This window comes from Batrachochytrium dendrobatidis, assembly GCF_000203795.2.
Source record: "Batrachochytrium dendrobatidis JAM81 unplaced genomic scaffold BATDEscaffold_6, whole genome shotgun sequence".
Classification (NCBI taxonomy): Eukaryota; Fungi; Chytridiomycota; class Chytridiomycetes; order Rhizophydiales; genus Batrachochytrium; species Batrachochytrium dendrobatidis.
The window spans coordinates 186,295-209,443 of record NW_006281104.1 but is presented as its reverse complement, the minus strand read 5'-3'; the positions used below and the strand labels follow the sequence as shown (position 1 = coordinate 209,443).

General features: G+C 38.3%; 9 protein-coding genes across 9 annotated transcripts; 6 read left to right on the top strand and 3 right to left on the bottom strand.

Moving 5' to 3' along the window:
- Positions 1-716: 716 nt before the first annotated feature.
- On the top strand, positions 717-2,326 carry BATDEDRAFT_24830 (uncharacterized protein; the record flags this gene model as incomplete). The annotated part of the gene is made up of 6 exons (XM_006678873.1): positions 717-728; positions 878-997; positions 1,108-1,602; positions 1,721-1,868; positions 1,995-2,192; positions 2,265-2,326. 6 exons carry the CDS (start codon positions 717-719, stop codon positions 2,324-2,326), a joined length of 1,035 nt encoding a protein of 344 aa, XP_006678936.1.
- Positions 2,327-2,433: 107 nt separating this feature from the next.
- On the bottom strand, positions 2,434-2,932 carry BATDEDRAFT_24829 (uncharacterized protein; the record flags this gene model as incomplete). Its single annotated transcript, XM_006678872.1, has 2 exons — positions 2,434-2,846; positions 2,929-2,932. The coding sequence occupies 2 exons, from the start codon at positions 2,930-2,932 to the stop codon at positions 2,434-2,436; spliced, it is 417 nt and encodes a 138-aa protein (XP_006678935.1).
- Positions 2,933-3,278: 346 nt separating this feature from the next.
- Positions 3,279-3,974, bottom strand: BATDEDRAFT_88879 (uncharacterized protein; the record flags this gene model as incomplete). The annotated part of the gene is made up of 1 exon (XM_006679101.1): positions 3,279-3,974. One exon carries the CDS (start codon positions 3,972-3,974, stop codon positions 3,279-3,281), a length of 696 nt encoding a protein of 231 aa, XP_006679164.1.
- Positions 3,975-4,084: 110 nt separating this feature from the next.
- On the top strand, positions 4,085-6,924 carry BATDEDRAFT_35058 (uncharacterized protein). The gene is made up of 3 exons (XM_006679030.1): positions 4,085-5,041; positions 5,137-6,380; positions 6,450-6,924. Exons 1-3 carry the CDS (start codon positions 4,476-4,478, stop codon positions 6,692-6,694), a joined length of 2,055 nt encoding a protein of 684 aa, XP_006679093.1. The 5' UTR covers positions 4,085-4,475; the 3' UTR covers positions 6,695-6,924.
- Positions 6,925-8,167: 1,243 nt separating this feature from the next.
- On the top strand, positions 8,168-9,187 carry BATDEDRAFT_88836 (uncharacterized protein; the record flags this gene model as incomplete). Its single annotated transcript, XM_006679188.1, has 6 exons — positions 8,168-8,176; positions 8,269-8,337; positions 8,402-8,464; positions 8,600-8,767; positions 8,860-9,026; positions 9,157-9,187. 6 exons carry the CDS (start codon positions 8,168-8,170, stop codon positions 9,185-9,187), a joined length of 507 nt encoding a protein of 168 aa, XP_006679251.1.
- Positions 9,188-9,309: 122 nt separating this feature from the next.
- Positions 9,310-11,367, top strand: BATDEDRAFT_88837 (uncharacterized protein; the record flags this gene model as incomplete). Its single annotated transcript, XM_006679187.1, has 1 exon — positions 9,310-11,367. One exon carries the CDS (start codon positions 9,310-9,312, stop codon positions 11,365-11,367), a length of 2,058 nt encoding a protein of 685 aa, XP_006679250.1.
- A 2,089-nt stretch (positions 11,368-13,456) lies between these two features.
- BATDEDRAFT_88838 (uncharacterized protein) lies at positions 13,457-14,389 on the top strand (the record flags this gene model as incomplete). The annotated part of the gene is made up of 1 exon (XM_006679186.1): positions 13,457-14,389. One exon carries the CDS (start codon positions 13,457-13,459, stop codon positions 14,387-14,389), a length of 933 nt encoding a protein of 310 aa, XP_006679249.1.
- A 3,121-nt stretch (positions 14,390-17,510) lies between these two features.
- On the top strand, positions 17,511-18,551 carry BATDEDRAFT_88839 (uncharacterized protein; the record flags this gene model as incomplete). The annotated part of the gene is made up of 1 exon (XM_006679185.1): positions 17,511-18,551. The coding sequence occupies one exon, from the start codon at positions 17,511-17,513 to the stop codon at positions 18,549-18,551; it is 1,041 nt and encodes a 346-aa protein (XP_006679248.1).
- Positions 18,552-21,441: 2,890 nt separating this feature from the next.
- BATDEDRAFT_88878 (uncharacterized protein) lies at positions 21,442-22,290 on the bottom strand (the record flags this gene model as incomplete). The annotated part of the gene is made up of 1 exon (XM_006679100.1): positions 21,442-22,290. The coding sequence occupies one exon, from the start codon at positions 22,288-22,290 to the stop codon at positions 21,442-21,444; it is 849 nt and encodes a 282-aa protein (XP_006679163.1).
- Between the last annotated feature and the right edge of the window lie 859 nt (positions 22,291-23,149).

The following is a 23,149-nucleotide window of genomic DNA, read 5'->3' as shown; positions in this document are numbered from 1 at the left end:
GATGAAATGGGATTGTCAGCCGTCATCACCATCAGTGTTTCGAAAAGTACTTGCATAAAATTCATCCAACCAACTTTCATGTGTAGTCGGGTTTGGTGATGCTATTTTGCATATACCAGTATATTGTCTGCTGATTTGAATGGTAAAAGTGTCTATTGTGGTTCGTGTACCGTGGCGACAATACGACTTGTGTGACACGATCTGCCGCTTTACTCGATTGAGTATAGGACAGCGTTCATTTAATCTATTGGCGGCTATTTGCAGAGCTTGGTGTTAATCTTGTTCTGGAACAAGAGTTTCGGTATTTCGCTATATAATCTACACTAACCAAAAACTCTTGTTTTTGCAATGCAGCCTGCTTGATGCTATTAGAATACTTGCAAAATATGGTGAGATTGTATGAAATATAAATGAATATTTCTGCGGTTTTATTCAACTGTAAAACGATGAAAGTCGAGCCAACACACAAACCATTCCACCACGTGATGCAGTATAAAAACATGTTGATGGAATAAAGAGAGCGATGGATGGAATGGCCAGACTTGTCATTCATAACTACTAGTCAGTTTATGAGACTTTCATGCAGAAATGTCATGAACTTTTACATCAGATTTGACATAATTCACTAAAAGAATTTATTTTTATATTTGCAAACTTGTGTCGAGTGCACAACAGATTCTGACTTTCCCTTTCATCTGTCGACCGAAATAATCGGAATGCTTGCCATGGTATGTGCATTCTGTTAGCTTGACATAAATAATGTCATACTACATTACTTGTTTATGGCCATATTGATAGTATCTGTTTTTTATCCAAACTCAGCCCAGTGTTTGCCTATATTGACACTCGTCTTATGATTGATGGTATAACCCAACAGTCAATGAATAGCAACAAAACCAAGTCTGTCAAGTCCCGTCTGGGACCAAAGTCTGGAAAAGCATCTGCAGGGACTGGTATGCATAGTGGTTTCAAAACTGGCGGAGTATCCAAAAAGTCGGTGAGTGCAATGTTGGTCAACAACTACTTGTTGGCTATTAGTGGGGTAATGCATAGGTTCAACTTGTATTTATGTATTGATATTGGGTTTCTGCTGTAATAATTGTATAGGATCTACGAGATTCATTGAGCAGCAGCGACTTGAGGAGTATATTAAAATCCAAACCATCGGGAAAACCGACCAAACCCTCTGCACATACTATAGTAAAAGCATCTGCAGCAACTACAACACCAAAAGCATCTGGATCTCACCCACCAAAGCGTCAAGGGAAACAGTCTAATATTGAAATATCGTTCAACTCTTCATATGGACAGTTGCGATCATCTGCGTTTTCTGAAGAGCTTGCAAAGATACGACCGCTTTCTAATCCATCAGTGCCTACCAATAATCGTATTTTTCAAATGGCTGTCAAGACTACATCCGAGTCTGTTTCACCAGCCATTTCTCGCGCTACCACATCTGCTACGCATATAAACCGCTCAGCTGCTCTTTCTACTGCTGACACCCGAGCCTGTTTGGCATCCAATGTTAATTCGAGAAATCATGCTGGATTTGCCATTGAAGTTTGCAATTTGCACCCAACCACCTCTATCGCAGATCTCAAAGTATGAAGGATATAGTTGGTATTGATGTGCATGTTTTTGGCACTGTTTGCATACTTTTAAAACAGTGAATTGTGACATGTTACTAACTAGTGGATCTAAACTCATTTATTCATACCAGCTTGCCTTTGAGTCATTGGGATCTATTCGACAAGTGGAATGGATAAACACTCCTGGTGATAACACTTGTCTTTCAGCATATATTGTATATGACGAAGAATTGGCTGGTCGAACTGCTATTTCACGGTACAACAACATGCTTGCTGATGGTAAATTGTGTTTCAAATGATTGCAGCTTTGTTTGAATGTGCATTTGCCAATAATCTATTGATCATCTATTTACCAATTGTTGTGTATCTATAATGGCGGATTGCTATTCGATAAACTGTTTTTAGGAAAAATATTAAAAGTAACTCATGTCAATCGCGGACTTGCCATTGCAGGCATTGCATCAAGCTTACCTCGCACCCAATTTCCATCTAGTACCACTACTCAGGATCAGATAAATCAGTCAGTGGGTACTACTTTTCCTGGTGCATCCCAGCAGTTGCTTCAGTCCCACTTTTCCCATGCCAACTCGCGCATGGTTGGTGGTATGCGTAGCATGTATAGAGACAGCATATAGTTGTCAACATTGTGCTCTACAAATTCATAGTATTTGATAGATGAATTCAATGCACCAAGCGATTCTCAATTCACTGCTGTATTACGCAGAACAGGATACTAAGAGTCGGGATAATAAACAGTTTTGTGGAATGATTGCCCGTCTACTGGACAGTATTGTTTTTTTGAACCCTTTAAAGAGAATAAGATGAAAAGTTGCTAGTAATTATATCATTTTATTAAGCTAGATTTGGAAGCTACACTATTTTGTAATGAAACTCCACCAGCGGTGCTTTCTCTGGCACTACTGATACTGTTGGCAGCAGACTCTACTCCAATAACTCCTTGAATTCCTCGATGAACATCCTTGACTCCTATTTCCAACAACCGATGAGTATCTACTGTTCCTCTCAGCAACAACGTCAACTCATCCAACGATCTGTCGAGGTTTTTGCAAGTACGATCCAATGCATCATCTGTAGCCACAAACGACTTGATTGCCTTTTGAGTTGCATCGGAGGAGTTGGAACTACGAACTACAGCTTTTCCAATTGCAGACCATTGGGAAAAGATATCTGTTGCAGTGGTGGTGAGTTCAGCCTTGCTTTCTTGAAGAAGAGTGTGTTTATTAGATGAATGCAAGACTAGTATGGATAAAGAGATGCAAATCATGTTTAATCTGGCTAATGCAAGTGGATGTATCGAGTAGTGCAAGCATTGACTTACCCATGTTATAATTATAAAGTTGAGATTAAGTTGTGATGTTATTTCTACACGACATTTGATTCATCTTGCAATACTTGGGCTCACTTATTTCATCTCAATAGTACATGGTACAGTTGGATAGTTTTAAAAATGAATTCAACTTGAAATACTCTTGACTGTTATTTTTATATCTGAAATCCGATTTGCTTCATCTAAAGCACTTTGATTTTAGTATATATTTTGGGATATCACTCATATTAGGAATACATGGCCATACACGTTAAAAAGCAACCCGAGTATAAGTTGTATTCCAAAAGACAAATAGTAAATCAAAGACTAGATCAATAAAGTCCATTACAAGCCGTTATTATCTACAAGGGTTGAGAATCTGGTTTGCAATCCGATTCGACAGGCTGTAATGAGTTTAAATAGTTATTACGCAGTTGTTCGATTCTAGACTCTTCGCTGTATCGATGCCACAATCTAGTTTTAAACTCGACCATGCCAAGCCCAACGATCCAAGCGGAAACAACAACCAACAAGCTCATTGCAGTGTGGGACATGTACTTTGGGGTGGTATTTGCTTTTACAGCAGCCTCGGATGCATGGGTGTATTCGTGACCATAACCATAGGTATCGGCAGTCCATCCGTAAGGACGACGATAGCTGCGAGTGTATGGGTTATACTCTGGATGGTTGGGTGGTTTCCAAGTGGGTTTAGGGGTTTCAGATGAATGAGAGGTGTTGGAATGGATAGAATCTGTATCGTACTGCTGACGAGATTTGGGGTTTGAAAGGACTTGATAGGCTTGAGCTACACGAAGAAACTCATCTTTGGTGATATGTTTTGAAGGATGACTTTTAGTTTCTGTTGAGGCAGTCGCTTGTTTTTTAATAGACTGTCTGTCAGGATGAAGCAACATGACTTTACGAAGGTAGGCTTGTTTGATATCACGACGAGAGCAGTCGATTGGCAGTCCCAAAGTTTTGTAGTGATTATTTGAAACATGCATACAACGTATTTGGTTTAAGACGATGGTAGGAAATGCAATAATCTGTCGAGACATGGTTATAGTTGTAGATGATGATTGTCGAGTTGAATAGTTTAGTTGTTGTCACGTGTTGTCAAGACAAAAGGAATGAGAACGCAGTGTTTCAATTTCATGAAACCATTCTAAAGGTATCAATCATTGATGTAATGTAGTCATTCTGCTATTTAAATCAGAAATCTACTAGTATTTTCAAGATGATTCAATCCAACCGCGTACAAGAGAATAGTTGAATAAACCTTTAAATACTTTTTAAACATTGATAGTCAATGTAAAGAAGAATAAAATCAATTCAATTCAATTCAATTCAATTCAATTCGAGAATCAATTCAAACTGACTGTTTGAAACTGCAGACCGCTTTCATATCAAATCAAACCATCGGTTTGAAACCGATAAAAGGCGGCACTCGAATTGTTTTCAACTCGATTTTGTTGAGTTTAGTCAGAGATTATCACTTGGCCTTCTGTTATATACTTGTCATTGTAATTGGAATATACTTTTGCTCCACACATTCATTCATGGATAACCGCATGTATTCACCTGCCAGTGCTCGACGAGCTCGCGATGGTGTTGGGCTGGATAGGCGTCCTTTGGCAAACGGTTCGTCTTCGTCTGTGCTGCATGGCTCTTCGCTGGATCATAACGACCGATCTTCCTCTAATACTCCTGTTGCTCCTTTCCAGCGATCTTCCTCTGCTGCTTCTATTCGTACCGAGATCTCTCGTCCTGACACCCCCCTTGCTGATGACGGTAGTGCTCCATACTTCTCCAGAGCTCAAGGTGGTGTTGGTGGTGCCAATGTGCAAGTGTCTGGCCATGATGATGTCGATGGCAGTAATAACAGTGTCCAACTTCCTCCTGCTGCTTCTCGAATCATGCTACAGACTGCTCCTCCTAGAGCTTCCAAGATGATCAAGGGTGGAGTTAGAGCTAGACTCACTACTGAAACTTCTTATGGCGGCAAAATGACATTCGAGCTGTCAAAGGAAATCACCACCATCGGTCGTAAAGAGGACAATGACATTCCTATTTCTGACGGAAAGATATCCAAATACCATGCTGAAGTACTTCGATCTGCTGAAGGGTTTGTTCTACTTTGATTCCAATGTATATACTCTTGTCAATTCGCTATCTTATGCTTTTTTATCTTGTTCCTTTCATTCTGCCATATGGTGCTAGATATTTCATTCGAGATAAAAACTCTTCAAATGGCGTTCGAGTCAACGGTAATCTGATTGTTCCTGGAAAACCTACTCAGCTCAAGGATGGTACAACTGTCGAGATTGGTGGTATCTCGCTCGAATTTCACAATACACTTCAGCAGGCAACTTCATCGCTTTCTCCTGTCGACCAACAGGCTGACTACTTGGATCTTGTCACTATTTTACCCTCTGAATTCAAGTACGAAGAAACCGTAACAATTCGCGCTGAACTCGAAACCGAAGAGGATGTTGGCTTCTCTCGCATCGAGGAGGTCGACGATGTCGAAGTACTCAAACAGGATTACGAAAAGCTTCGTCTTGCATACGAGCTTTCCAAAATGTCCGTCACTGACGATATTGGCAAGCTTCTGGCTAAATCTATGGAGCTTATATTCGATGTCATTCCTATCGATCGTGGTGTTGTGCTACTGGTCGATCAAAACACTGCAGTGCTTTCTCAGCATTACGTCAAACTTCGCGAGGGAAAGGCAAACGAAAATAGAGAGATTTTGCTTTCTTCCACCATCTTACAAAAAGTATATACCTCTCACAAGTGCTTGATTTCGTCTGATGCATGCGAGGATCCCATGCTAGGGAAAGCTGCATCAATCATGACAGGCCAAATTCGATCCGTCATTTGTGTTCCTCTTGTTGCACACAATATTGTCCATGGCATATTGCATTTGGATTCTCGTGATCGCATCAGCTCATTTTCTAGCAAAGATCTGTCCCTGGTCAAAGCCATCAGCAATCAAACTGCAATGGTGATTGAAAATATGAACTTGATCAAGGAAGTTGCAAAAAAGGCTCGAATCACTGAGCAACTGTCTCGTTTTTTACCCCCACATGTCGTTGAAAAAATGAAGGAGCATCCAGAAATTATTCGTAAAGGAGGTCGGGAAACAGTCGGCACCGTCATATTCGCAGATATTCGTGGCTTCACTAATTTATCTGAAAAAAGTACTCCTGCAGAGGTGGTCAACCTACTTAATGATTACTTTGAACGGCTGGTTAAAATCGTGTTTAGGCGAGGTGGCATTGTTGACAAATACGTTGGCGATGCTCTCATGGCTGTGTTTGGTACTCTTGTGGAGGATAAAGATGCCGAATATCGATCAGTAGTTGCTGCATTGGAATTTCAAGAGGCTATTCGCGACATGAATACTGAACGGATGCGCTCTGGCAAAGACTCCATCTCTATTGGTGTCGGTGTCAACACAGGTGAGCTTTAATCATGCCATTTAATTCATCTAATACTAGCTATCTGACCATGTTTTGACTCTACAATAGGCGAGTTACTAGCGGGATTTATTGGATCATCTCAGCGTTTAGAATATACCTGTATTGGCGACACAGTCAACACATCTTCGCGCATGTGCGACTTGGCACAGAAGGATCAAGTATTGATATCCGAGAGAACATACGAGTGCGTAAAAGACAGAATTGAATGCAATCCATTTGGCTATCATTTGTTCAAGGGAAAGATTAAGGAAGTGATGGTGTATCAAGCTATTCGACTTATCCGACCTTCTTAAAGATTGTTTTGAAAATAGCCGTTAGCTAGCTATTGTTTGAGTGCTTCTTTTTTCGAGTCAAATGGAACTGTTTTGCACGGTAATGATTCGTACTGAACCTCATTTTGTCACTCTTTTGGAAAGCATATTATATTTTACAAGTCCATACCGTGCTTCCTTGGCTTGCTTTTCTTTTGGTAAAACCATCTATTAGGAAATTTAGTGAATGAAATCGAATTTTATTTTATTATACATGCATCTGTTTTTACTGGTTATGTAACAGTGTATGTCAGTGCTTGTGTACATTTCTTTGTAAATAAACTTTAAACCAATCAATACTGATATTAGGATTGCGTGTTTATTACAATTCTCACAAGTTCTCGTCTGTGCATTTCTGCATATCACAATACTATATCAAGTAACAGCTGGTTTAGACCTTTTCAGACACCATCTGTTTTATTGAATATGAATTGTTTTTGATTTGCATTTGTATTCGCGTAAAATGTATTGTGTTTTCATATTATGAAATGATTACATGTTTGTTTGGTTGATATTACACATTGACTACTTGTTTGATATACAACAATCGGATCATAATGTTGAATCTACACTTTGTGCACTTTTAGTAATCATACATTGTACAATTACCAAGTTTGAACCCACATTCATGTATTGTGTTTGACTGTCAATATTGTCAATACAACTCTGTACACTCATTTGTTGTTCATCACCATCCAACCCAATCTCACCATTTCAATCAATCTTGGTCAATGTTGATGATTTACACGCTAATTCATTATCCAATCTTGTCTGACATTATTATTGGTTTTAATCACGTTTGATTTGTACAACTGCCATGAGTTGCACTACCATTATCATTGTGTATCTGATCACCAAATATTCCAATACATCAATAATACCACAGTGTAAACAGTAATACAGTTGATCAGTATTGTGGCAAGACTTTTCATTCAAGTTTGTATTTGGAAATACTCGATGGTTTAATCACAACACACTGTTTGTAATGCGATTGTCATCTCATTTCATCTCATCACATTTGATTCCATCTGATTTATGATGATGTTTAGTAATCCATTACCATGTGTTGTAGTAAACTAACTTGTTTATTGAACCAAATCCACAACAATCACATTCAGAATATTAATTTACAGTATTTCTAAATGCATGTTTGATAACAATCCAATTTTGTTACAACAAACTGATCAAAACAATACTAAAATGGAACAACTCGTTTGTGTGTTTGACAACAATCCAAACATGAACAATTCTTGGCAATTGTTGGACATTTGCATGAATGAAATTGTCATCAAAATTCAACTTTACTAATTTTATCAAACATGGATTGTGTTGATGGCATCAGAAAGTTGATTCAACACCTGGAAGATCTGAAACTGTTAACAACGGATGATCAACTATACAAGGCTGAACAAATATGGGACAGACTGCTTGTATTGATACAGAGGTTGAAAAAATATGATTACGGTAAGTTTAATAGCAGTTGTATTATTGATGAGTTCAAACTGTTGCTGACTTTGTGTTGGTTTGGAATGTCAGTATCTACATATGTAATGCAGCGCTTACAGAGTATTGGACTGGAAGATATCGCAGCCGAGTATTTGGAGTATAATCGACCCAGTTTACAGGTATTCATATATTGTAACAATAATGGATTGTTCATGACTAAAATAACCAACATGTGTTGTGTAGATCGAAGTAATGAAGTTTACTGCAGTGTTTTTGAGTATGGTATACTATGATGATGATTTTAAAGTATCTCATCGACTAAGCAACCAACTTGCACAATGCATGCAATCACCAAGCCGTCAAGTCAAAATGATGGCAAGTCATGATTGATATTGATCAAATGATTGAAATCCAACTCATCTGGTATCAATATGCATATAGGCGATGAAATCATGCACAGAGTTGCTCGATTATGGACGCTGGAGGGAAGAGTGTAAACTTGACATCAAGCCAATGGCTGAGATTATTGTTCATGAGTCCGATCAAGAAATGCTCAGATTGTCGATTGACCTGTTCTCGGCCGTTTGCCATAGCATTGACGATGAAAATGTATGTTTACAATGATACAATATTGGATCAGTTTGGACAGTGTCTTGTCATGTCATGTTGATTGTATACTTGACATTGAACAATATCATTAGTTTGGCATCGTGGTATCAAGACTTGTTTCACGACTGGAGTCATCCAATGGTCTAGTTGCTGTTGGGTTTATCAAAAATCTTCAAACCATATTTTGTAATATCTATCGTCATGACCCAGTAAAAGCAGCTGAATGTGGCATCATTCCAGCAGTAGTCAATATGCTCAGGTATGTGATGTTATGCATGAATGTGTGTCCAGTCATCACAATTGGTAAATTTGACATGGTTGGATTGACATGACATGAATACAGGAGTGTCGACCAAGAAGTGATTAGTCAAAGTATTTATACTATTCAGAGTTTTTGCGACTATAAAGATTGTGAAATAGTTTCAGCCGAGTTGATAAGGCTGGATTTGATTCAAACACTGAACGACTTGTGTACCAGATACAGCGACAACTCTGGACTAAGAGCACGCATAATCGAAGTAGCTGGAAGAGTTGCATCCAAAATGCACGAATTTCCTGTATCGCTTGTACGGTCGTTGATTTTTGAGCAATTGACGATGTCAGTGTGTGATGCTGGTATACGTGACTCTTTGTATCTGTTTGAATATGTCAACGACATGATTGAGAAATCTACAAACAAGGCCGAGATGATCAAGGTGTTTCAAGAATATGGAATTGTAAAGCAGCTCATCACTATTTATTCACGTAGAGATGTAAATCTGTATGATTATGGTAGTAACACTAGTATTGTAAACCTACTCAAAACACTTGTTGATTTTGCCGACAATCATTCCGACAGTTCAATACGTACCGAGTTGGATCAAGGCGAGATGTTTGAAAATCTAATGTTTATTGTAAAATCGAATACTACTAATCACACAAACAAAAGGGTTGCTGGCCAGATCATTGAAACGTGTTTCCAGCATCGGGTTCACGTTGCTAGTTCAAGTATTCAGCTATACAAGGACAATGCCGAAATTGATATGAAGTCTGGAATGGCCGGATATAAACATGGAAATGCACGCACACTTGCTCAAATGCGGTATGTCCGGTATCTGCAATCTATACTTTGCAAACCCATGTGGTGGATCGATATCACAAACCAGCATATTGTGGAGCAATGGAGGGCTGACTCACTCGGTCAGAATATATCACCATCAACATTTAATCTTGCATTGGAACAACTCGGTGTTTTTGTCAAACAGCTTGTTTGTAGTGGCAGTGATGGATTTGGCACGATTGTCCCAGGACCTGTTGAACTGACGTATATACTGGACAATGGCATACCTGACAATGTATACACGCGATTGATGACAAATGTATCGGATATTGAACATGGATCAAATCACAACACTGGTCAAATGGTGCACAATCTGATTGATGCATCAATGTACAGTGTTGTATATGGACAAACGATGATTGCACCACTGAGTATACGACTCAAATACACCACAATGGTACCATGCGATATATTGCTATCGACTCGACTTGTTTCAGATACGCCCATCATTGACAGCAGTCCCAAGTTTATATCATGCAAGTTCCAATGTCTTCCGAGTGAATTCCGTGTCGAACAGGATGGCAGTGTGACCATCAACTCATACATCAACAATCTGAATCCGATATGGCATCGAGACATGTACAAATGTATTGCCAAAATATTCAAATGTTTTGTCCCAATGTTTGAAAGTCTGTTCAGAACGATGGATCCAATGTTCAAGTATATTGATATTCACAATGACATACAGGGATATAAACCACCAAACCGATCAAATTATGATGATGTGGAGTCAGAGTCAGACCATGATGATATGGAACTGGATACTCAAGTCATTCGTCCCGTGTATGTACCAACACTTCCGGAACATTTTGAATCCAGTTATGAATTAGCAAAGCCAGTGTCACTGCGTGGTCGTAATCTACAAGTCATTGTCAAACTCACCAACATTCAACTGACACCATCCAAACCTAAATACGACGAGGGAAACTGGCACAATGAATGTCCAATTAACGAATCGATTGTTGCAGTTGGACTGTATTACTACGACGTGGAAAATATCACCACACCCAAACTCGATTACCGCGTGGCTGTTGATCGTTTTGGATATGGAGCGGCATCTAATATGTATTGGAAAGATGTGTACGGCATTATTAATCGAAAATCGCTACAGAATCAGTATATAGGATCGCTTGAAGTATCAAATGGTCGATGTGCAGTTTATCCCAATCGATACCAACACAAAGAACAATCATTTGAACTTGCAGATCCAACTCAACCAGGACATTGCAAGATTCTGACATTTTTTGTAGTAAATCCATCTTGTCGGATTGTTTCGACTGCGCATGTGGCTCCACAACAACCACAATGGTACAACTCGAGTCTTGACAAGGCACACGTACCGCCTGAACTGTGGAATGATATCACGCAGTATATTCAAGGTGTTCAATCACCAACTGAAGCCAAACACTATCGAGATGAATTGACAAGCGACCGAATTCAAATCACAGCGGCATACAACAAAGACATATATGAGCGGGTGTATAATCTTGATCGTTGGTGATGGATTGTAATTTTACAACAATGAGTTGCAATGCCAGTTGGATCTATGCAATTAAATGGATCGAATGAATTGAATGAATTGAATCAATCATGTCAATCATGACAGTGACTGTTGATTATATTGACTGATTGTGTACAATTGATTGATACAAGTGATATGGATGCATCATTCGGTGTTGTTGAATCAGATCACTGCTTGATTCTGTCAATGTGATCAAATGGATTACTACAAAACTGTACATGCTCAAGTTGAATCAAGTATTGAATCGAGTATTGGATTGATATTTACACACAACCACAATTACAACAACAATTGCAATCAGCACAGTCTGAATATTAGACATTTGAACATCACATATCGAGTTGTGGATAAATGCGAGTTGGCATATTGGACTGTTTTTGTAGTTTATTAATGATTTGATTCACGACTGTTTGAATTCAAGGCTCAATATGGATTACAACTGGATTGTCGTTGTTTCCATTTGTGATGACAAATCTGTCAATGTGTTGATTGATTGCTAGTCCATTGACCAATCCATTGATCAGTAATTGTCCAAATCAAAGTTGTATCCGAGTCGAGTTGTCAATCAGGATACCATAACCTGACATCCAAACGATTATTCAAATAATTGTCCAAACCATCAATGATTGCCAGAATAAGCTTTACGACTCGACTGCAATAACCACCACAATCATGGTCAGGTTAGTATGTTGATCCGTTTACAAAGTTCTAATACTGCAACAGATTCAACATACTCTTGAAAGTGCTGCACACCACATGGATCCAGCAAACCCACTGATGAATTGAACCAATCAATTGACCAATGACATGACTCGATATTGGACATCGAGTTGCACACAGTTGGTAAAAAGTTACCGACATGTTCAGATAGTCAAACCTTGACTACAGGTTGATATCATCGCCCAACACACCAAATACAACACACAATCTGGACGATTACTGGATCATATTGTGAATATCAATCAACGGAGTTACTGGTTTCAAACAACCATGTACAACCATGCACAGTCATTACAGGACAATATAATACATTTCTGAATAGCATGTTGTAATCAACACGAGTGGAGTTGTGCAATAGACTTGTAATGGCTTACAATAGTTTGATATGAACATGATGACTCGGACTCTATTCAGTCGGATCAACTCGACTACAATTGGTCGTGTATATTATGATTGACACGATCAATTGTAGTTGAATTCGAATACAGATTGACTGTTGAATCACAATGCGTGGTATCAGCAACATGATGTGCTATATAGTGGAATGTATACGCTAATCTGACATGTGTCATGTAGTGTGTATTCGATCAATATGGGTATTATCAATCAACAAGTCATACGATGTTTGTGTTCGAGTGATGGAATAGAATACAATGGAGTGGAGTGGAATGAGTGCATCAATCCAGAATACGAGTCAACCATGACATATGATCATGATGTGTGGTTGATACAACTATATAGTGACAATCAATGTTGATATAGTAATACCCAACATGAAATGTCAACACAACAGTTGCAAGTCATTGATCATCAATGTGATATTGTGGTTGCAACATGAATTGCATTGTATTGATTCAGTTGATTGATTGAATTACTGGACAATGTGTAGTGATGATTGATCGTGTCGAGTTGAATGGAAAGTATCACCAAACCACGACATGTTGAATCATGTCAACCACAACACATATTGATGACCATCCAACAACTGAGCTGACATTCAGTTGCATATAGTCTTGTTTAAACATGTATATATTTATTCATGTGTTGGCACACCAACCCTTTTTAGGGTGGATAAGGGTGAGAAACTACACAATCAGCCATATGATATTCGAATGCATAACCATGCAGTGGTCCAACCAATATTGCGGTTATATAAATATATATCCCTTTAAACTTTGACATTAATAGCAACAAGCTGTCATTAGCCCTGATAATAAAGCCAATCCCTTAGGACGGTCATCCAAGGAATGTGCTTTTAATATTATCCGTCCAATAATGGATATAAATACGATCCAAAGCCGACGTGTCAAATAACAGCCATTACAACTTGCTCGATCAAACCAGTATAATGAAACTATCAATTGTTGTATTGTCATCGATATTGGCTGTTTGCTCTGTTACTACAGCCATCCCAGTCAATCCCAGTGCAACTGCAAGTGCCGGAGCTAGCACTTCAATCGTCATTCCCAGTGCACAAACTACACCTTCAACTGATCTTAGTCAACTTCCAGAGGAGGGTATGAAGTTGATCAAAGAGTACACACAGACGAAGAAAAGTCGTGACGATGCAAAGGAAACGTATGGCTTGACACAATCTGAAATGCATGTTCAAGAAAAATTGGTAAAACGGCTACATAAAAAAATTAAAAAGTTGCCACGTAAATCTCAGATTAGCGAGAATGGTTCAAAGTACAGCGAAAAACTCCAAAAACTTGAAGATAAACTTGAACAAGAACAAAAAAATCTTGATGAACTTATAAAGAAGCAGCTGGAATTTGGTTGTGCTAGTCTTACTTTCAAATTAGGTAAAATCAAAGTACAACTCGTAAAGTACATATTTGGGGGAAATCTGCATTATCCATTCGACTATTACATGGAACGTTTGACAGCAAGTCACCAGTTTATGGAACTCGTCAAAACATTTGGCAATTACTCACCAAGCCAACAGTTAGGATCCCAGCAAGACTCTACTAGCGGAGCTCATAGTTCATCACAACAAGCACCCCAAGGCTATGATAATTCGGCCTTCTTATATGATGATGAAATGAAAGTTTCAGAAAATTCTGGTACTATGCACTCATCAAGCGAAACGCCTATAGTCCAACCCACTCAAACATCATCCAATACACAGGCAGCATCATCCAGCACACAAAAGGCTTCCAAATCTTCTCGTTTACAGAAAGTTTATCGCGAAATTAAAGGTGGATTTGAATTAGGCTGGAATCAAGACAAAAGTGGTGATCGCAAACCATTGATTGATCCGAATACTAATCTGAACTGATTCTAACCGAGTATGTTATATTTTTGTTTGAATAAAATACAATACAACTACCATTTGACATTTTACATTGGATGTGTATGCATTATATCTGATTATTACACAATCTTGGTTGGCATGATATCATATTGTACATTGACACTTGTATTTCCAATACAATACAATACAGTTGATTGTATATTGCATAGTTGTACACATTGATGATGCTGACATGCATGTGTGTATTGTGTTGATATGATGTTGTTTGTCATGTCGTATTGGCACATGCAATACCAGTACCAATAATAGCCATGTGTGTTGATATCAGATCCGACCAATTTGACTGGTTTGACTCGTTTTACTCGTTGATTGTGGTGTCAAAATGGTTGCATCAATAGCCTGACTGATCACACGCATCAGTCGCAGTGCCAACTTTGTCGTGTGTCAAGTATCACATGTTGATGTATGCAGTGATCGTATACTGGTCGATTGGTGCAATATGATCAGACATGCTAATGGAATGTGATAGTCATGATATTTGCAACAGTATACCATATTAAACAGTTGATATCGCACATTTAGTATCGACATGATCATCCAGATATACAGTGATGGATTCAAACAATCCATGCCATGATTGACACACTTGGAATGTGTATTCAATTCATGCCATGTATTACCAATGCAATAGTATGCGTGATCATCGTGTATCAAACAACTATAATACACACTGGACTAATCCAATACATGCACGGCTTGAACATATCACACACATTACAATGCATGGCATGGCATGATACATCAGCATTGATCAATACTACCACCCAATTCAACGGGTGATCGTTTTGATAGCCTATTGTTTGATCGTTTTGCACTTTCAATTGGTGATTCTAATTCAAGTCGAACTGCAGCAACCGCTTGTAACGCAAGTAGAATGCATTCTAGAGTAATCAACATTGTATCGAGTAGTGTAATGGAAAGCTTTGAATCTGATATATGACTGCCGTTTTATAATGACGGCAGCTTCAAGGGTGACAGTCGGCAATCAGCAATTCTCAAATGAATGATCACAGAAAACAAAAGTACGCCGTGTAGGGTGAGCAAACCCAGAAACACCCTGTAATGAAACCTAATATACAAGCATCGCTGTTAGTGTATAATCGACCTCGGTAGTATGCTGCATTAACATTTTCAACTGCGGTCATGCATCCAGTGATCGGATGGTGTCAGATTGTCACCCTGATCATGGATAGCTATCATCACATATACAATCCATTACTACAGCATATACTGTCACTGTATACCAAATACTTGACTGATTGTTCGATTAGTCATGTTTTGGATCATTCAGACACAACAGCATCAAACAGCCTGTTATTTCAGTATTTCAAAACCATGACTTTTCCATTGGTATGACTCCATGGTCATTTTAGGTTAATGTAGACTGTATACATCAAACACTGCTGATTGTGTCACAACATGATCAACATCAAACTCGGCAATCTGTCACTGCTACACTGAATGAGTGACGTTGTACTATAATCAAATTGGAGATTGGCAGGTCGTTCAACAAACTGGCCGTGTCAACAGGTCAGATTGTCATCGTGTATATGAACCACAATGGATGATCATGCCATTCAAATCATCACACAATATACCGATATATGCAAAACAACACCACCAATACAATACAATACAAATCACAAACGTGGTGTTGAATCCAATGCATGCGAGTACTTTTTAAACACATGATACACACTGATGGTGATGGTTGCTGACAGTCACATTGCAGTGTACATGTCCAATAGTGTCCACTGTCATGTCGATTGTTGCTATCCGTTATATCCAACTGTACTTGTATTCACCAAATGTGCACAACATCTAGGGTTGGTTGCTAGATGCTCTCATGTTTGGCATACAACTAGTCACCATCAGACCAAGCATATACGCTAGTACAGCGCCATGAATCTATTGACAAGTGGTTTCAATTTTATTCTGGCGCGTTGAGGGTTGGATGTGTATTAGACACAATGTTGCGGATATAACTGAACCACAACAGGATGATATCATGCATAATGGTACGGTCTGGATCTGTTTGGTAGATATGCAGCCATATATGACAACCCAATCCGTCCTTTATCACGGGTTGGTTTTAGAAACGTCTGTTATTTTGGTTGATACATGTTTCTTGCATAGATTGGTAGTATTGTGTGTATTTAGTCTGATTCCATTGTAAACAGTCTGGTTGATTACTCATTCACTGCCAATAACCCGTTTGTACAACATAATCGATCATTTGCTCAGTATCGAGTATTTCCAAATACAAACTTGAATGAAAAGTCTTGTCACAATACTGATCAACTGTATTACTGTTTACACTGTGGCATTATTGATGTATTGGAATATTTGGTGTTCAAATACACGATGATAATGGTAGTACAACTCATGGCAGTTGTACAAACCAAACGTGATTAAAGCCAATAATAATGTCAGACAAGATTGGATAATGAATTAGCGTGTAAATCATCAACATTGACCAAGATTGGTTGAAATGGTGAGATTGAGTTGGATGGTGATGAACAACAAATGTGTACAGAGTTGTATTGACAACATTGACAGTCAAACACGATACATGAATATGGGTTCAAACTTGGTGATTGTACAATGTATGATTACTAAAAGTGCACAAAGTGTAGATTCAACATTATAATCCGATTGTTGTATATCAAACAAGTAGTCAATGTGTAGTAACAACCAACCGAATATGTAACCATTGTGTATTGCAATGCAGAATACAGTCATTGCAGGATGAATACGGTTGTAAAAAAGAGCGTTTACAAGGCTACACGACATCCTTAAAGGGTGTGCTTTTCAACATACCTGATCAAAGGGTCGTAAAAGCATAGTTCAATCAACATGATCATCAAATCGATCAATATGGCATTATGATTAGGGAGCAGCATACTGTCTAGTTTGATGGTTGCTCACTACAAGCAATCAAATAGCCCTGTGTCGTTGGTTAAACTAAAAGGGTTGGTTTGCTATACAAAACATACAAATACAATCGAGTATGTTCAATTTCATAATCGACATCAGTTTCAACACTCTACTTTTGTATTAATTGTTTAAACTATTCATCGGCTTAATGAGATTGGTTGATATTTTATTCGTACTGACTGCGGCAGCAACCGTTAATGCAATATTGATACCGGCTGATAACGATCGTTCACTCCAAGCATCAAGCACTTTCAGTCAAGTGTCTGGTCCAACTAATGAACCTAGTTCAGGAACTTCTGACGACTGGCAAAGTATAATGGATGCAGTTAATTCAAGCATTTTCGACGAAGACTGGCGAAACATATTTGATCCGATTGATCCAAGTACTTCCAGCCAAGACCAGCAACATCCAATGTACCAACCCGATTTAAATACTTCTGAGGAATATTGGAAATTTCTAATGAATGAAATCAGTTTAAGCACTCCTGAAGATTGGCAAGAAATAATCGATGCAGTCAATTCAAAAAATTCCAACCAAGACCAACAACAATTAATAGATGAGCTTGATCCAAGCACTTCCAACCAAGTTTTTGACCCAACTAATCAAGTCGGTCCAGGTGCTTTTGACAAAGACTGGGAACAACCAGTTAATGAACCCAGTTTAGATATTTCCGACCAAACTCAGCAACACCTAATGGATGTAACTGATTTAAATATTTCCAACAAAGATCAGCAACAGCCGATTGATGAGCCCAGTCCAAACACTTCCAAACGAGGTCGAAAACGGCCAATCGACGAAATCAGTCCAAGCACTTCTAGCCAAAACCAGCAACAACCAATAGACAAGTCTTCAAATGCTGCTACAAATCAAGCGACTGGATTAAGCCGAAAATATCAGATAACCTTGGATGATTTAAAAAAAAGACTTGAGATATTCAAAAAAGTAGCAAAAAAAAAGCTCAAAGAATATTGTGATCATGAGTCTCTTGGATTAAAAGAATGGTCAGCTTTAAAAATAGGCAGAAAGATATCTGGGTTAAAATACGATTCAGACACTGAAATACGATTGAAACAAGAGTATGTAACGGCAAACAAAAAAGTAAACGTTATCAGACAACAATTGAAAAGGTTTATGAGAAAGCATGGTTTGAAATTTGAAGAACCAAGTTCAGATTCAAATTCGGATTGATGAATTTGGTTTTGAATAAATTTAAGCTTTCTGATGTATTGGTATTTGTCGAGTATTGTGAATGGATCAACAATCATATCATTGGTTGAATACTGCATGTTTGTGTATACTGTGTTGGGTATTACATCAACAGTTACTGGATTGTTGATTGATACATTGGCATGGCTTGTTCCATATACATTAATGACTTGATAACAACCAGTGCTGATTGTACATGTAACTATCACTTGTCAGTTGCATGATATCACCAACTGACCATGTCGTGTATTTTACAACAAACGGAGCAATACACTTGTTTAAAGTCGGATGTAGATTGTGCCATCAACTGGTTTGATATTGGTCAATCAGTGTTGTGTCAGTTTGCAATGTAATATATGTAGTGTGGTATTGGTAGTGTCGTATTGATGTAAATGGACCACTAAATAACAGTGTTGATGTGTAATAAATAGCCAGTGTCATGGACTGATTGACAATTCAATGGTATTGTTGGTGGTGATTGGCATGCAAACAACAGTTGCATTACTGGCATGTGTCATGATTGTAGTTGAACTAGATTGCGATCGTATCCGTGATTCAAAATACAACAGAAACAACAAACGCTGATTCAGGACTATTCCAGTTCAAATCATAGTTTGTGAGCATCATATCACTGACACTGTTTATAATAATTCATAATGTATATTGAATCAACCGTCAATGTCCAGTACAAAACTACAACCAATATTCAGCATTGTTTATTCCAAACCAACAGTCAATCACTGCAAGATAGTGTTCAACTCTACATGAATGCGATTGTATACCATTTTGGTTTCAGCTGTAAATTTGAGCCATTTCGATTTGTCCAAATTTTGCTTGTAATCTGTGCGATTGGTTGTGGATTCAGTGCAAAGGTGAACAGATCTGATATTTCTACTCGAGATACTGGAGTGTCTTGATTGAATGCACTTTAACAAAGCAGTCAATACTATGCTGTTTTGTTGGATCACATCAATTGATATACTCTTGGATACTTGTGGCTAGTTTACTGTGTTGTATTTGTTAGACATTGATTGTGATCTAGTTGAATGTCACGGATAGTAACAATCGACATGACAGTGGACACTATTGGACATGTACACTGCAATGTGACTGTCAGCAACCATCACCATCAGTGTGTATCATGTGTTTAAAAAGTACTCGCATGCATTGGATTCAACACCACGTTTGTGATCGGGTTTGATTTGTATTGTATTGGTGGTGTTGTATTGCATATATCAGTAGATTGTGTGCTGATTTGAATGGCATGATCATCCATTGTGATTCATGTACACGATGACAATCTGACCTGTTGACACGGCCAGTTTGTTGAACGACCTGCCAATCTCCAATTTGATTATAGTACAATGTCACTCATTCGATGTAGCAGTGACAGATTGCCGAGTTTGATGTTGATCATGTTGTGACACAATCAGCAGTGTTTGATGTATACAGTCTACATTAACCTAAAATGACCATGGAGTCATACCAATGGAAAAGTCATGGTTTTGAAATACTGAAATAACAGGCTGTTTGATGCTGTTGTGTCTGAATGATCCAAAACATGACTAATCGAACAATCAGTCAAGTATTTGGTATACAGTGACAGTATATGCTGTAGTAATGGATTGTATATGTGATGATAACTATCCATGATCAGGGTGACAATCTGACACTATCTGATCACTGGATACATGACCGCAATTGGAAATGTTAATGCAGCATACTACCGAGGTCGATTATACACTAACAGCGATGCTTGTATATTAGGTTTCATTACAGGGTGTTTCTGGGTTTGCTCACCCTACACGGCGTACTTTTGTTTTCTGTGATCATTCATTTGAGAATTGCTGATTGCCGACTGTCACCCTTGAAGCTGCCGTCATTATAAAACGGCAGTCATATATCAGATTCAAAGCTTTCCATTACACTACTCGATACAATGTTGATTACTCTAGAATGCATTCTACTTGCGTTACAAGCGGTTGCTGCAGTTCGACTTGAATTAGAATCACCAATTGAAAGTGCAAAACGATCAAACAATAGGCTATCAAAACGATCACCCGTTGAATTGGGTGGTAGTATTGATCAATGCTGATGTATCATGCCATGCCATGCATTGTAATGTGTGTGATATGTTCAAGCCGTGCATGTATTGGATTAGTCCAGTGTGTATTATAGTTGTTTGATACACGATGATCACGCATACTATTGCATTGGTAATACATGGCATGAATTGAATACACATTCCAAGTGTGTCAATCATGGCATGGATTGTTTGAATCCATCACTGTATATCTGGATGATCATGTCGATACTAAATGTGCGATATCAACTGTTTAATATGGTATACTGTTGCAAATATCATGACTATCACATTCCATTAGCATGTCTGATCATATTGCACCAATCGACCAGTATACGATCACTGCATACATCAACATGTGATACTTGATACACGACAAAGTTGGCACTGCGACTGATGCGTGTGATCAGTCAGGCTATTGATGCAACCATTTTGACACCACAATCAACGAGTAAAACGAGTCAAACCAGTCAAATTGGTCGGATCTGATATCAACACACATGGCTATTATTGGTACTGGTATTGCATGTGCCAATACGACATGACAAGTAATATCATATCGACACAATACACACATGCATGTCAGCATCATCAATGTGTACAACTATGCAATATACAATCAACTGTATTGTATTGTATTGGAAATACAAGTGTCAATGTACAATATGATATGATACCAATCAAGATTGTACAATAATCAGATATAATGCATACACATCCAATGTAAAATGTCAAATGGTAGTTGTATTGTATTTTATTCAAACAAAAATATAACATACTCGGTTAGAATCAGTTCAGATTAGTATTCGGATCAATCAATGGTTTGCGATCACCACTTTTGTCTTGATTCCAGCCTAATTCAAATCCACCTTTAATTTCGCGATAAACTTTCTGTAAACGAGAAGATTTGGAAGCCTTTTGTGTGCTGGATGATGCTTGAGTGGGTTGGACTGTAGACGTTTCGCTTGATGATGATGGACTTTTATGATGTTGTGATGAACTATGAGCTCCACTAGTAGAGTCTTGTTGGGATCCTAACTGTTGGCTTGGTGCAGAATTGTCAAGTGTGCTGACGAGTTTTGTAAACTCGGGATCTGATTCCAAAAATCTCGTGTAATATTCAAATGGTTGATACTGATTTTTCCCAAACAAGCGATTTAGAAGCTGCGCTTTGGTTTTACCTAATTTGAAAGTAAGATTAAACAAATCGAAATGCCGCTGCATCTTTATAAGTTCATAGAGAGTTTTTCGTTCTTGTTCAAGTTTATCTTCAAGTTCCTGGAGTTTTTCGCTGTGCTTTGAACCATTCTCGCTAATCTGAGATTTACGTGGCAGCTTTTTAATTTTTTTATTCAGCCGTTTTACCAATTTTTCTTGAACATGCATTTTAGATTGTGTCAACTTCTGCATTTCCTCTGCATTATCATAATCTTTCTTCGTCTGTGTGTACTCTTTGATCAACTTCATATCCTTATCTGAAAAGTTGCTAAAATCAATTGGAGGTATAACTTGTGCACTGGGAATGACGGTTGAAGTGCTAGCTCCGGCACTTGCAGCTGCACTGGGATTGACTGGGATGGCTGTAGTAACCGAGCAAACAGCCAATATCGATGACAATACAACAATTGATAGTTTCATTATACTGGTTTGATCGAGCAAGTTGTAATGGTTGTTATTTGACACGTCGGCTTTGGGTCGTATTTATATCCACTATTGAATGGATAGTATCAAAAGCACATTCCTTGGATGACCGTCCTAAGGGATTTGTGTTGTCAGGGTTGATGGTGATTTGTCATCAATGTCAAAGTTTAAGGGAATATATATTTATATAACCGCAATATTGGTTGGACCACTGCATGGTTATGCATTCGAATATCATATGGCTGATTGTGTAGTTTCTCACCCTTATCCACCCTAAAAAGGGTTGGTGTGCCAACACATGAATAAATATATACATGTTTAAACAAGACTATATGCAACTGAATGTCAGCTCAGTTGTTGGATGGTCATCAATATGTGTTGTGGTTGACATGATTCAAACATGTTGTGGTTTGGTGATACTTTCCATTCAACTCGACACGATCAATCATCACTACACATTGACCGAGTGATTCAATCAATCAACTGAATCAATACAATGCAGTTCATGTTGCAACCACAATATCACATTGATGATCAATGACTTGCAACTGTTGTGTTGGCATATTGCATGTTGTGTGATATTATATCAATATCGATTGTCACTATATAGTTGTATCAACCACACATCATGATCATATGTCATGGTTGACTCGTATTCTGGATTGATGCACTCATTCCACTCCATTGTATTCCATTCCATCACTCGAACACAAACATCGTATGACTTGTTGATTGATAATACCCATATTGATCGAATACACACTACATGACACATGTCAGATTAGCGTATACATTCCACTATATATCACATCATGTTGCTGATACCACGCATTGTGATTCAACAGTCAATCTGTAT

What these genes read in the sequence shown, in the direction of transcription:
- BATDEDRAFT_35058 (XM_006679030.1), top strand. Translation starts at nt 4,476, where the DNA reads ATGGATAACCGCATGTATTCACCTGCCAGTGCTCGACGAGCTCGCGAT. An exon ending in GTACTTCGATCTGCTGAAGG is followed by an intron (nt 5,042 to 5,136) that starts GTTTGTTCTACT and finishes ATATGGTGCTAG; the next exon opens with ATATTTCATTCGAGATAAAA. An exon ending in TGGTGTCGGTGTCAACACAG is followed by an intron (nt 6,381 to 6,449) that starts GTGAGCTTTAAT and finishes ACTCTACAATAG; the next exon opens with GCGAGTTACTAGCGGGATTT.